The sequence below is a fragment of the Mesoplodon densirostris genome, chromosome 7 (genome assembly GCF_025265405.1).
Source record: "Mesoplodon densirostris isolate mMesDen1 chromosome 7, mMesDen1 primary haplotype, whole genome shotgun sequence".
In the NCBI taxonomy this organism is placed as follows: domain Eukaryota; kingdom Metazoa; phylum Chordata; class Mammalia; order Artiodactyla; family Ziphiidae; genus Mesoplodon; species Mesoplodon densirostris.
In genome coordinates, this window is record NC_082667.1 from 50,348,940 (window position 1) to 50,362,941 (window position 14,002).

Genomic DNA, 14,002 nt, shown 5'->3' on the forward strand with positions numbered 1-14,002 from the left:
GTTCATATCTGCATACAATATGTTTTTAGAATAACTGTAACAGACTTACCTGCTGAGATGCCTGAATATTTCCTACTGTTATTGGAGCAGGTAAATTGCCAAAGTTTCCAAATTGAGAGCTCTGAAGATTCTTCTCATCAAAATAGTGTCCAGAAGCTCTGTTAAGGGGATTCGAGAAACTCTGGTTTCCAGGGCCATGTGGTCCATTAAAATTTGGTCCTTGAGGTGAATCAAATATTTGTTCATGTCTTTGGAACTGCAGTCCTTGGGATGGGGCATTAAAAGCATTGCCAGGTGGATCATTATATGGGCCAGTCTGATTGAAAGATACCGATTCAAGCCTTTGTGAAGGATGATTGTCAAATCGTGTGCCTTGAAGACCAAGAGGAATATCAAACCTTGATGCTTGCTGGTGTTGTGGACCATCAAATCTTTGAGGTACACCATCAAATCGTGGTTGAACCTGCTGTCCAGGTGGTCCATCAAATCTCTGTGGGCCTGGCTGACCAGTTCTTTCAAATCTAGGACCTGGCTGACCATGTAATCCATCAAATCTTGGCAAGAGTGATGGCTGACCTGGCTGCCCATCAAACCTTAAAGCATGACAACCTTCAAATCTTGGACCACCTTGACCCAGAGGTCCTTCGATTCTCAGGCCGCCTCCTGGTACAGAAGGACCCTCAAACCTCATTCCACCTCCTTGTTGGACTAAATGTCCTTCAAACCTGATCCCAACCCCTGGCTGACCATGTGGACCCTCAAACCTAAGGTTCCCACCAAGTTGATTATGTTGTCCTTCAAATCTCATACCAGCTACTGACTGACCATGGGGGCCCTCAAATCTCATCCCAACTCCCTGCTGTAGCAATGGGCCCTCAAATCTGATCCCACTTGATGGCTGACCATGAGGTCCATCAAACCTAATTGCAGCCCCTGATGGACCATGACCTCCCTCAAATCTAAGTCCACCTACAGGCTGACCTCGGGGATTATCAAATCTAAGTGCACCCACAGGCTGACCATGAGGTCCCTCAAACCTCAGACCACCCACAGGTTGACCCCGGTGTCCCTCAAACCTGAGACTACCCACAGGCTGGGCCCCTGGTCCTTCAAATCGCAAACCACCTGCAGATCCCTCAAACCTCAGACCCGGGGAACCTTCAAATCGAAAACCACCTCCTCCTGCTTGACCAATCGGCCCCTCAAACCGCAGAGGTGTCCCTACTGGTCCTGGAGGACCTTCAAATCTCAAAGGACACCCACCTCCTAACTGGCCTTGTGGTCCTTCAAATCTCAAAGGGCCACCTCCCCCCATTTGTCCCGGTGACCCATCAAACCGAAGAGAACCTGGTGTAGGAGGTCCATCAATTCTAGGGCTTAACTTATTAGGTCCTTCAAAAATCATCTTGGTTGGGCCATCTCTCGCTACTGATGGCCTACTAGGTCCATCGTATAATGGTCTATCTTCAGCTAAAGCCGTAAGTCGCTGATTTGTATCAAGGCCGGCGAATCTTGATGCTGGGCTATCTACAAATGGTTTATCTGAATCTTCGTATCTAGGTCGCTTAATTGGAAAACGATCATTGAATGGTGATCTCTGCTCTTCTCGTACACCTTTTAAAAAGAAAAAAAAATTTATTTTCCCTGAATCTGATAATTTATATCAAATTATCCTAAAATCTTCCTCATACATTCTTTTTTTTTTTTTTTAGAGACGGGGTCTCGCTATGTTGCTCAGGCTGGAGTGCAGTGGCTATTCACAGGCGCGGTCCCACTACTGATCAGCATGGGAGTTTTGACCTGCTCCGTTTCCGACCTGGGCCGGTTCACCCCTCCTTAAGCAACCTGGTGGTCCCCCGCTCCCGGGAGGTCACCATATTGATGCCGAACTTAGTGCGGACACCCGATCGGCATAGCGCACTACCCTCATATATTCTTGTAAACGTTTATTCAAAAACATCCATAACTATCTCACTTTATGAGAGGGGAGGGAAAAAGACAGCAACAAGCAGCAGGTAAGAGAATGCCCTCTAGAGTCAGATACACCTGGGTAAAAAAAAAATACCCATTCAGTCAATTTACTAATTATTTGACTTTGAGAGCAATTTAACCTCTCTGGTCTTGTTTCCTATCTGTAAAATGGGGATAATATATATTTCATTAGGTCACTGTGAGGATTAGTTCAGATTACATATATAAAGAACCTAGTAAAGTACCTAACACACAGTTGGCCTTATAAATAACAGCTCCCTTCCCTTCCCTTTGAGGGAAAAACCGAAACAAACAACGACAAAACAGAAGTCTGAACAGTCACAAAAATCCATCCCCACTTAGCTTGTTCATTTTCCCTTCACTGCTGTGTGATTCAATAGGCATAATCTGATTTAACTTTTTCTACCTTTAGCAGAGACTTGCTCGTCATGTCTTCTCCGGCCCTCATGGGGTGAAAGATTCTCAGCATAAGTACGACTCCCAGATATAGGAGAAAGACGTCTTGCTCTTTCACTAAATTGTTCTTTTCTGTCAAACTGTGCTCCACTATTCCTACTTGCATGTTTACTTTTGGATGGCTCACATTCTATTCCAGACAACAAGGCATCAGTCAAAGGGTAGTCAAAAATATCAGGATCTAAGAGATCAAGTCTTGGAAATGAATGCTGAACCTGTGTCCTTTTCAGTTTTGCTTTATGTTCATAGTAGGTTAATTCAGCATCAGTTAAGAGAGGTTTCTTTTTTAATCCACCTTTATTTTCTTCTGTAGGACTATCCCGTACATTGCATCTATGTTTACCTTCTTGATACTGAAATAGCTGTCGAATTTGATGCACAACAACAAGGAATTCATCCTGTGTAATTTCACCAGATGCTAAACGTTCACTCGTCTGCACAGGGGTGATAAAAGGAAATCAATATTTTAAATATAAGAAGTACTTACAAAAAAACTTACAGACAAAAGGAGAATAATGACTACATGGGAGCACAGTAGCTACCTTTTGAAGTAATTCTCTTTTGCTTGCAAGAGTTAACTCTTTAGGAATCTGAAGATTGGCATCTACGCTTAATCGATGCTGCTGTTTTGGAGTTCGAGGTGACAAGATTCCTTTAGTGCTTGACCAGCTCTCCCTATGCCTTAGATGAGGAGCTTTACTATGTTCATCACCCTGTTGTAAACTGAAACCATAAAAGCAATTATGTTACTTCATAAAAAATTTTTAAATACTCAGGACCATATTTAAAGATCCTTAATAGGATCTGGCTAAAATGAATATATGTAACCATAAAAGTTAATTTAAAGATTAAGAGCACAAGATTTGAAGTCAGGAAAATCAGATATGAATTCTGATTCTTGCATGTCCTGGATGTGCCACCTTAGGCAGATTAGTTAACCTTTCTAAACTTCAGTGTCCTTATACGTAAAACAGCAATAATAACGGTACTTAACCCACAGGGTTTTAAGAATTAAACAGGGGAAAAAGTACTAATTATAGCACCCAATAAACATTATCTAATTTTTAAATCAACACTGTATTTTTAAATGTACACATTATTCTACTCAATTAAAAAGGTTAACAACCTACCTTTTATTTTCTTCCCAACCAGATTTCCATCTTTTGGTAGACTTGGAACTTTGCCAATTTTCTACATTTTCCTTTGGTTCAGTGCCTGACTTGGTGGAATGCTGATTTACAGTTTCTTGTGGTCGTTCCTCTTCAGTCTTTTTTATTCGCCTTGGATCTCGAACATCCTGTTTAGTACTTCTCTTTGCATTTCTTTCTTCCCTGGAAGGTGGTGTAAACTCTTCCATATGTGACTGCTTAACTCCTGACTGGCGAATCTTCCCAGCTTTGGGTGTTGAGGTTGGAGACATACTCCTTTGCCTTCGTTTGGGTGACCGCCTATCTCTTCTCTTGGGAGAATGTATAATCGGTGACCGAGACTTGGGTGATCGTGATCTTGATCGCTTTCTACTACTCGATCTCCCTGGTTTTGTCCCCTGTTTTTCCGATTCTTCCGTTATTGTATCCTGTTTTTGTACAATGCCATTTATGATTTTATTTCTACTTCCCACCGGTCTGTGTTCAGATGATTTCATGTGCTCATCTTTATCCTTTTTTTCTGCAGTTTTTCTCTTCTCTTTTAGATCATCATCTTTGCTATCAGTCTTATCCTGAAGATGTTTTTTTAATCTTGGATCTCTCTTGCTCATATCAGACACCCTTGCACTTTCAGATTCTTGACTTTTCAAGTCTTTTGTGTGGGATAATTTGTTTTTCAAAGGTGATGGTGATTTAGATTTGGATTTGGATTTAGAATCTAATTGGTCAAGTTCTTTCTTGGTTATTTTTTCACCTGATTTACTTTTTTCTTGCTTGGATGAATTTAGTTTTTCAGAGGGTACAGTTTTACTTGTCTTAATATCAGACTGGTTCAATGTGTTCATTAGGAATTCCTTCCTGTGACTCTGATCTTTTCCATGAGAAGAATGTTGACTCAACCTATTAAGACGGGGATCCCGGTTAGTTCCTTTCATATCCTGAATTTGTAAGGATGGACCTGGACGACTTTTCTCAGGTTGCACAGGAACCTGATGGGGAGCTTTAACTGCCATAGGGGTAATTTGTGAAACATGTAATTTGGATTGTGCAGTTCCAGGACCTAAGTTGGATGTCTCCTGCTGAACACTAAGAGAAACTGCCTGAAATACAAGACAAACATTCATGTTACAACTGTGAAACATTCAGATTATTTGTCAAGAAACTGGAAACTAAGGAATATAATGCTTTATTCAATAAATCCATTTATTCAATTCCGTATTTATAGTGTATACTTCTAATATTTAAGTGGAGATTAAAATGAAAGGAAAAAGGTCATATACAATATTTATGTGGCCTGTTATTTCTTACTAATCCTCTACTTTGGGGTTTTATAACTTCTAGGTAGAATGAAAAAAAAAATCCTCCCTCTTCCTAATTATTCAGAATTCTGGGCCACACTGATATTAAGAAACTACTAAATAAATCACTGCACTCCAGCTGCACAAGCATCCAAGTCTTTCCGGGTAAATTCTAAGTCATAAAATTTAGTTCCTCTCAAAGTGGCACTGATAATGCACTTATAAAATTCTGCCTTCCTGTACTCCCTCACTCTCAAATAAGGTCAAGTGCTAAGTAATTAAGTAAAATAGCTGGGGCCTCCCTGGTGGCGCAGTGGTTGAGAGTCCGCCTGCCGATGCAGGGGATGCGGGTTCGTGCCCCAGTCCGGGAGGATCCCATATGCCGCGGAGCGGCTGGGCCCGTGAGCCATGGCCGCTGAGCCTGCGCGTCCGGAGCCTGTGCTCCGCAACGGGAGAGGCCACAACAGTGAGAGGCCCGCATACCGCAAAAAAAAAAAAAAAAAAAAAAAAAAGCTGAATATAAGGTTATTCATGCACAGAAATACATAATCTTCCTGGCCTCCTTAATTTTGTGATGGCTTTTTTTTGGTAGCCTTCTAAGGAAACTGCTAAGGATTTCTGCTCATGAAATATAAGCTCATAAAATATTAAAGACTAGGCAAAAACATCCGCCACAACACACCTACTATCTTGGAATTGACACTACGTCCACATAATTTTTTTTTTTTTTTGCGGTACGCGGGCCTATCACTGTTGTGGCCTCTCCTGCTGCGGAGCACAGGCTCTGGACGCGCAGGCTCAGCGGCCACGGCTCACGGGCCCAGCCGCTCCGCGGCATGTGGGATCTTCCCGGACCAGGCCACGAACCCGTGTCCCCTGCATCGGCAGGTGGACTCTCAACCACTGCACCGCCAGGGAAGCCCCCACATGATATAATTTTTAACAAAACTAAGGGGCGATCTTATAAGACAGCAATCTAATAAAAAGTATTTGGAAGAAAATAGTGCAGTTTATATTAAAGTGACTTTTACAATAAGGATATACAAATTTGGTCTAATAAACACACCATAATTTGCAAAATAAATAAAAGTGGAAAAGTTACACAATTAATAAAAGTAACATGTTAATACAATTCAAATACAAAATAATTCCATATCCATCAGAAAACAGGTTTAAAAATACTCAAAATGCCAAATCTCCTCTACTTACCAGTTGTGCCTTAGCTTGCTCTAGCTCAAGCTCCAGCTTTTTCTGCTGAAGTTCTAACAACTGCTTTTGTTTTGCCAGTAACTGCTGCCTTATTAGTTGCTCTTGGGTAAGATTCTTTTGTATATCCGGAACAATTGGAGGAGTGGAGATGCTAGGGGAACTGACCACTGTGCCAGGTGTTGAAGACTCTTCGGGCTATAAGAAAAAATAATTTGTTTACAAAAAAAAAAAAAATCACAGCTAAAAAGGGAGCTAAAAATTATCAGCTTCTCTCTTAATAAACCCTATCCATAATCTTAAATGGCCAATCATGTTTAAAAGCACACAGAAAATTTTCAGGAATTTAAAAACCGAAATAAATATGTAAAACCTAAACAAGGAGAACATTTACTTTAAAATGTACTGTGCACCTGAAGGTGGAAATTTTTTTTTAATTAAAGTGATTCAGCACAGGGTATTCTTGTTACTTTTATCTGGCAAGAAATTTTAGAGAAGTCAAAATTTGACAGTTAAAAATATTAGTTATATACCATTCATGTTAAAACTTACCGATTTATTTAAAAATTTAGGATTCACATGGATGCTAGATGTATTCACATTGGGGGGCAGAGGTTTAATAGGCCAAGCAGGATCTAACGAATTGACTCTGACATCCAGGGCATAAAGTTTCTTCAAAGGGAATATTTCATCCCAGGTGGAACGTAATTTAAATAAACTTTTTCTAGTATTTTCATCCACCTAGAACAACAGAACAATTCTATGGCTTGTTAAGTTACTATAGGATGTTTTATATATTAAGCATAAGGCTACATTAAATCTCTGTTCTACTTCACATATAGCACACATACTACTAATTTGAAAATATATACAACAGTAAACATTTATTAAAAGTACATTTGTTTGCAGATGTAAAGTTAATAAAAGAAATTTCTGTCAAAAAAAATTAGAAAAATTAAAGTCATTATCACCTAGTCTTCATGAAAGCAAACAATTAGACAAGTCTGAATTTTTAGAAGTACAAAATGTTCCCAAATATTAGGGCTCGACACAGTATTCCTACTGTTACTTTCACTCTGGACAAAAATATAAAACTAGAAAATAGTTTATCTGATGACTTAAATTTTTTAAGTTATTTACATTTAGTACAAAGTTAAACAAATCTATCTAACTAATCTCCTGCAATACAATATGGCTGGTACCTATGAATAAGCTATTTGTGGTGTGGAAGGCACCTGAATAATTGAAATTCACAAAATCTTACCTACTGATGGGCTTTAGTTTTATATCTTATCTGCTCATGCTTGTGACTGGCATAGTAACAACAATAATACTTTTTAAATTAGCCATCAGAGAAACCTAGCACTTGGGAAAACTGAGCTAGAGTTCTAACTTTAGAATAATAAAGCCTTGACTATATTAGAGTCTTTAGATAACATTTACTACAGACAAGGTCATTTTCATCACCTTCAGTGTTAAGGCCCAGTAAGAGTCAGTAAACATTTTCTACCAAACACCCAAATGAATTTGAACACACTGAAACTGAAACCGAAACCAAGAAATTGGTTTAGTGCCCCAATTTCTAATGCAAAGTTGACTTCTCCTTAGAGTCTCAGGTAAGCAGTATTTAGCAAAAGTCTACAGTACACTATTAACAAGCTCCATAATAGTTTGAAATACAGCTTTCCAAATTTCTTCTGCATATACTTACTTAGCAGTATTTATTTTCTCTAAGAACTTAAAGGGAAAAAAATTACTCAAGTAGCCACTACACATTTTCTGTTCTAACAAACAAGTAAAATCTGATAGTGAGTTCTCTCAAAATAATCCCAATTCTCCAAGCCTGACAACTGTTAAGATTTCTCGAGACACAACAGGTGCATCTACTAAAATATAAGAACCACCAATTTTTTGTTAGGAAACAATCTTTAAACCCAAATATCTTATAAATGCCCCTTTTCTCAGTGTGAAAGATGAAGCCTGACAGGAAAGAGAATTACTTCAGCAAATCCTTTGTCTTCCTCAACATAATACTGTATTAACCAAACTACCAGATACAATGTTATGAAAGGAATTTACAATCTCTAGGTATAGAAACTAACAAGCCTTTCTTCTAAACACTAAGAGGGGCCAGAGGTGGGGGGAAGTATTTCCAAAATAACCTAAAGCAATTCACTGATCCACCATTCACACATACCTAGAACATTCACATAAAATATACTTGAACAAAGTTAACAAGAGGAAACATTTCCAGAAAAAAAAAAAACCCACAAGTTCCAGGCATCCATCACAGGTTGACACACACTAGGATTATGCTTTTTCTTTTTTTTTTAAGACATAAAGTCAATATCCTAACACCAGAAACCTAAACAATGAAATTTGAAGTACTCTCGATAGCTTCAGATCTTGCCTGTATTCTAGTGATGAAACAGATCTTCAAGTGAACAAAGTCAATCAAAAAAATGAACTTCTAAAAGCAAACACATCTATTTTTGAGTGGATAATGTAAAACACCTAGAACCCACTTTAAATACGAAACACTAACTTTAGCATGTTAAATGCCCAAAAGAATAAAACATTTCACCACCCAAGAAAACCCAACACAAAGGCAAGTATTTATTTAATCAGGAACATGTTTTAAAAATTCAAATGTTTCTAAATGTATATATACCTTTTCAAACACACAAATAAATGTTGCAACTAGATTTTTAGTAAAGGCAGTGAGATACTCTCTTCCAACATTTTTCACGATAGAATCCATAAGGTACATAACAGGAAGCTTCTCTGAGGAGGGAGCCTGAAGTAATAAAAAGAAACTGAAAAGTTTAGTACAATGAATTGCCAACAAAGAACTACTTTTAAAAGTGAGCGTTTAACTTACAATACAGACCTCAACATTTTGTTGATATTAAATACTTTTGAATCAATATTAACCTCTATGAAATTTAAGTGTTCAAGGTCTCACCTCTTACAATGATCTTTAGTTGAGCATACAAAATAAGCTCAGAATTACTGTAAAGAAAAAAGTCTCTAGTACCCTCACTTAACACTCAATAGAATTTCAGGTTCGTATAGTTAAAAAAACAAAACTGTGTTTTAAGTGACAAAAAAAGGGGGAGGATATTTTCTGTAATCCAAGTGTAAGCTTTTTGTGACCCACATTAACTTATGATGTACCTAGACTCAATGAAACAAAGTTTTCAGACTTCTGGCAGAAACCCTAATTTCCATAGGCATATTTTATATGTCAAGGTCTATGAACCTTTTGTTACTTGTAAAATCATTAGGATTACTTCTCTATAATCCAATGAACAAAAGAAATTAAGTACACTTCACATATGAAGTTAATGGCAAAAAAACTTTTAAACTTGCACATGAACATGCAGGAAAGTGCAAGTTGTTACTGATACAAGGAAAACTGGATGGAGCAGCCGCTGAGTCATGTAAATCAGGTTGAACTTGACTCTGGAAACCAGGATTTGTCCTGAAGATTTTCTTCACAGCACAGACTCTCCGTCGAAATATTTTTCCTCTGACACGCACAAACCAGGAGTTCTAAATTTGTGCACGGCCAGTGTGATGATGCCGATACAGGTGGCCCTTTCCAAAGCAAAGAAATGTTGCCCCAGCTCAACTGTAACGCCTACCCATCACTGGCTTTTAGAAGGCACAGCAAGTTTCCAGAAAGCATCAGCAGGTTCACAGACTTGTTGAGGAGCATTAAGACACACCACATAAACTAAGTGTTAACTCCCACTCCACAGGAGTACCCACGATTTAAAAACAAAACCAAAAATTATCCCCATTTACCCTTCCCACGTGTATAGGAATCTTAACCCTGAACAACACTTACCCACAGCTACCTGTAGCCAGGGTAAGCTCACAGTTCTGCAGTACACAATGCCACCATTATTTCACAAAACCAATTGCCCATACAAGTGTGTGGAAGTGCTCTTGCTTCTGATAACAACCAAAGTTGACTAAGGAAACCTTTGAATAACTTTGTATGAAAGTTTTCTTTTACAGTACTAATAAAAGGGTTTCACAAGGCTATTGCATGTGGGTAAACTATTAAGTACCAACACGTCAACTGCTTTATTGCTGTGTCTTTATCTTACCATGTCATGTTTTATACCATTTTAGTCATTGTTGCCCTTATGAAGACAAACAGGCTCTCTTTAAAACCAAAATCTGTTCAGTAGGCTAACTTTTTATTGTACAAGTGAATTCTTATATGTAATATTTTTTTGCTACTACTGCCTCATGTAAGGAGTCAAGTAAGTGTGAATCCTTAAGTTTAGTAATGCTGATCAAACGCTAGAGGATAAGGACACAAACATTCACCTCCAGAAACACAAAACCAAGCCAGTTTGCTACCAAATGACAGAAAATCCCTCCCCTCACCCTCAACCCCAACCCCATTAAATTATTTCCCCAAAGTGACTGTTAACATCTTTTCCTCAATCTGGCTTTACAAAAATAACCAGGAAACGTGTGCCAAAAAAATTTCAGCTGTCTTTCATCAGCAAATAGTCCATCTATTTTCACCACTCTGTGTAGCCACACACAAATACAAATTTTAATGTGGTCACTATATTCAGCATTTAGTTTTCACTTCCGAAAGTCTTGTGGATCCATTAAAAACCAGCAAGAAAATGGTTCTTTGAGTGACAACCTGAGCTGCTAAATATTAGGCTCTGTGGAATATTAGTAACCCCAAAAATACTAGGTAGAATTTTTAAAAATCAATGTTATTTTTTTAAAAAACGCAAGTGCATTTTTGTTTTTTTTTTAAAAAGGCATTTAATGTTAAGCCTTCAACAAGGCAAAACTAAGTTTTCATGTCCAACATGTTTGTTGTATCAATAAAAAGGATGTTGAGTATGAGGAGTGCTTCCTTTTAAAATCTCATACTTAAAAAAAAGAACAATAGCTGTTTCACACAGACATTCACAGGAAAAGGTGAATAAGGACTTGTATTTTAGCTGTCAGACTGAGCATGACAAACTTGTTGGGCCCTAAAGAGAAAAAAAAAAAACCTTACTTTTTGTCCTCTTTAAGGTATGAAAGGACCACCTGAAACCGTGTATCTTGTGAACAGATTTACCCAAAGAGTGGAAGGAACCTAAAGAAGAATGAACCCAAGTCACTTAAAGACTTTTGTTTAAAACACACAACCACGTAGATAAAAATAAGTCTTGGAAACAAATTCTACACCTCACAAAGGTAAATAAAAAAGACAAATACATATTTTATATGTTTTATTCACAAATTTTATAATACCAGTCACACATTTCAAAACCATTTATTAAAGTCAGACCACTCAGTTTTACACTAGACAGAAAGCGCCTCTAAACAATATATTGGTGGTTGTTGTTAAAGTGGCCTTTTAAAAGGGGTTCACTCTGCTAAAAGGAGGCTCATCCTGATCATTTCAATCACTAACAACTAGAAAAAAACTAAACCATAAGTACAAGCTTCAAAAATAACTTAAAACGTAGTACTGGGAAGCTATTAAAACTCATTACGATAACTAAGTTTAACAGTAACTTTACTTAAATGACAAATCGCTCCCACATGAATCCACAGAAGAGGAGGACTACAGGGAAATATAGGGTGGCAGAGGACCACTGCTGTCAAGGGGTGAAGCAAAGCACGTCTTCACTTTCAGGGAAGGAAGGGAGGAAAAAAAGAGAAAAGGAAGAGGAGGAGGAACTGAACTCTTCAAAAAAAAACTACAAGTACTTGTTACCCAGTGGGCCAGTTCTCCACCTACAGGTTGGATAAGATCTCCTCCCCACCCCCTCCAACCCCACCCTCAACCCCAATTTCCCGTATCTGGGGGCAAATGAGACCCTCCGATAGGAGAATACAAATTATATCTAGCCGCCCCCACCCCAAAATGGGGCTGACGGGTGTGAGCAGCTGCCTGGCTGGCAGGGAATGGATTCTCCTCTCTTCCCTTTCGCATCATGTGCTTTTCAGGCGCCATGTTGGGCTCCTAACAGGCGGCTGCTCCACTCGGGGCCAAGGCCCTATTCCCACCCCCCAACAGCTCGCTCCCAGGTCCCCCTTCACCTCCTTCCAACCCACAGAGCACAGTTACCCAAAAGAGTTCGGGGCGGGGGATGGGGGGACGGGGAGAGAACCACTCCCCACCATCCCAGGGGGTTCAAATGGTTTGGTTTTAACTCTTACTTCCCCACACCACGAACTGCCTTTAATTCTCCCCCTCCCCGAAGGGCTCTATTCAAAGCGTGTGCGTCGGGATACACGATGCGGTGGCCTAAATAGGGAGCTGGTAAGCGGAAGTGGGACTCCACCCTTTATCCTCCCCACTCCCTCCCCCCGAGAGGCCCACGCTCGAAGCCTGGGCCAGAGACCGAGCCTGAGTTGGAGGGGGAGGGTTGGAGAGGAGGAACACCGTCCCCGTTTGGATAGAAGCGAGACCTGGGATGAGGCTGACACTAAAATCAGGGAGTATTAGAAGAATAGGAGGCTGCGGGGTGTATAAAAACCTTGGCGGTTTGGGCCTCGATGAGAGAGACGATCTCCTTGGCGAAGGGCAGGTTCTCCTCGGCTAGAATGGTCAGCATATTGATGTGCGGTTTGCTATTGAAGGTCAGGTCTTCGAGTGATGACTGATAATCCCGACAGGCGTCCTCCCGGGCCCCCGCAGTACCGGCCTCGGCCGGCGTCTGCTCTGACATTGCGCCGCGGCCCCCCTCCGAGGTCCGCCGCAGCTGAAGCTGAAGCCGCTTTCGATACCCCGCCTCCCTTCCGACTCCTCTTCCTCTCCCCGGGTCTCGCGGCTCCGGCTTCACCACATGCTGACCACGGAGGGGGGTTGGGGGACGACACGGGGGGAACCTCGGGTATGAAACGCCGCCGTCTCACGGGTGATCTCCGTCCACTTCCAGCCGCCACAGAATCTTCTTTCTCCACAGACACAAAATGGCGGCGGCTCCAGCTCCGAAAATGTCTGTGCTTCCAACCGCTGCGTCGTGCGAAATGAGCTAGGGGAGGGGAAATGTGCGGTAAAGGGGCGGGGCCTGTGACGAAACAAAGCGTGATTGGCTCTCCCTGCCCGGTCGCCAGCCCCGCCCCCGGCCCTTCCGCTGAGAGTCCTGGAACCACCTTCTTCTCGGGATTCTACCCGGGCTTTCGCAACACTGCTCAGAAGTGGGGAGGAAAAGACGGCCCCTCTCATTGGCCGATTCATAAGGCAGCGGTCTGTCATTTGTTACCATAACAACCCGTTCAGGGAGGCCAATAGGCCTGGGGAAGGCTGTTCCCGAGGCCCAACCCAACCAGTTTAAGGGGAAAGCTCAGTAGTCCCCTCTTCTACCCTCTCTCGGTGACGCCCTAGCCGCCGAGCCGCTCCGTCAATCATCATCCCTTCCGCCTGCTGGGCCGCCGCCACGGGGGGTGGGGGCTGAGCCGAGCGGAGGCTTTCGACCCGACCCGCCCCCCACGTCTCCACTCGCGACTCAGGTGCTCTCGAGAGCCTGGGCGGGTCCAGCTGCTGCGGCCGACTGTCCTTCCCGGAACTGAGGCCCGAAGGGAGGCGCCGGGCTCACCCGGAACCTCGGGAAGGACCCCTAGAGTTGGCTTCAGCACACTGCTTCCCACTTCCACAGACAAAAACACCTAGGCTGGCGCTCTGGTGTTGAACCCCGAGGACAATGCCTTTATTTAGAGGTTGTGTGTGTGTGTGTGTGTGTGTGAGAGAGAGAGAGAGAGAGAGAGAGAGGCCTTTCCATAAGGGATTTGGAGGAGATCTTTGGGAAGCCTACTCCCAGCTCTAGGAAAGGTTTCTCACAACAGCCGGCCACACCCAGCCCCGAGCCGATAGCTCCTCGATCTTCTGCACTTCGAAATACACCTAGGATACGCAATTTG

At 41.4% G+C, this 14,002-nt stretch overlaps 1 protein-coding gene across 3 annotated transcripts in view; it reads right to left on the reverse strand.

Annotated features, from left to right (window-relative positions):
* PCF11 (PCF11 cleavage and polyadenylation factor subunit) overlaps positions 1 to 12,999 on the reverse strand; it is a 28,086-nt gene extending 15,087 nt beyond the window's left edge. For 2 of the 3 annotated variants that reach the window (XM_060104371.1, XM_060104370.1), the window contains exons 1-8: positions 12,619 to 12,999; positions 8,772 to 8,897; positions 6,653 to 6,841; positions 6,104 to 6,298; positions 3,579 to 4,696; positions 2,991 to 3,171; positions 2,399 to 2,882; positions 50 to 1,614 (exon numbers count right to left, since the gene is read on the reverse strand). In XM_060104371.1, coding sequence (XP_059960354.1) covers positions 50 to 1,614; positions 2,399 to 2,882; positions 2,991 to 3,171; positions 3,579 to 4,696; positions 6,104 to 6,298; positions 6,653 to 6,841; positions 8,772 to 8,897; positions 12,619 to 12,810 — 4,050 coding nt within the window. In that variant the 5' untranslated portion in view covers positions 12,811 to 12,999. The remainder of the gene's footprint in view (positions 1 to 49; positions 1,615 to 2,398; positions 2,883 to 2,990; positions 3,172 to 3,578; positions 4,697 to 6,103; positions 6,299 to 6,652; positions 6,842 to 8,771; positions 8,898 to 12,618) is intronic. The other variant, XM_060104372.1, reaches the window with a different exon arrangement.
* Between the last annotated feature and the right edge of the window lie 1,003 nt (positions 13,000 to 14,002).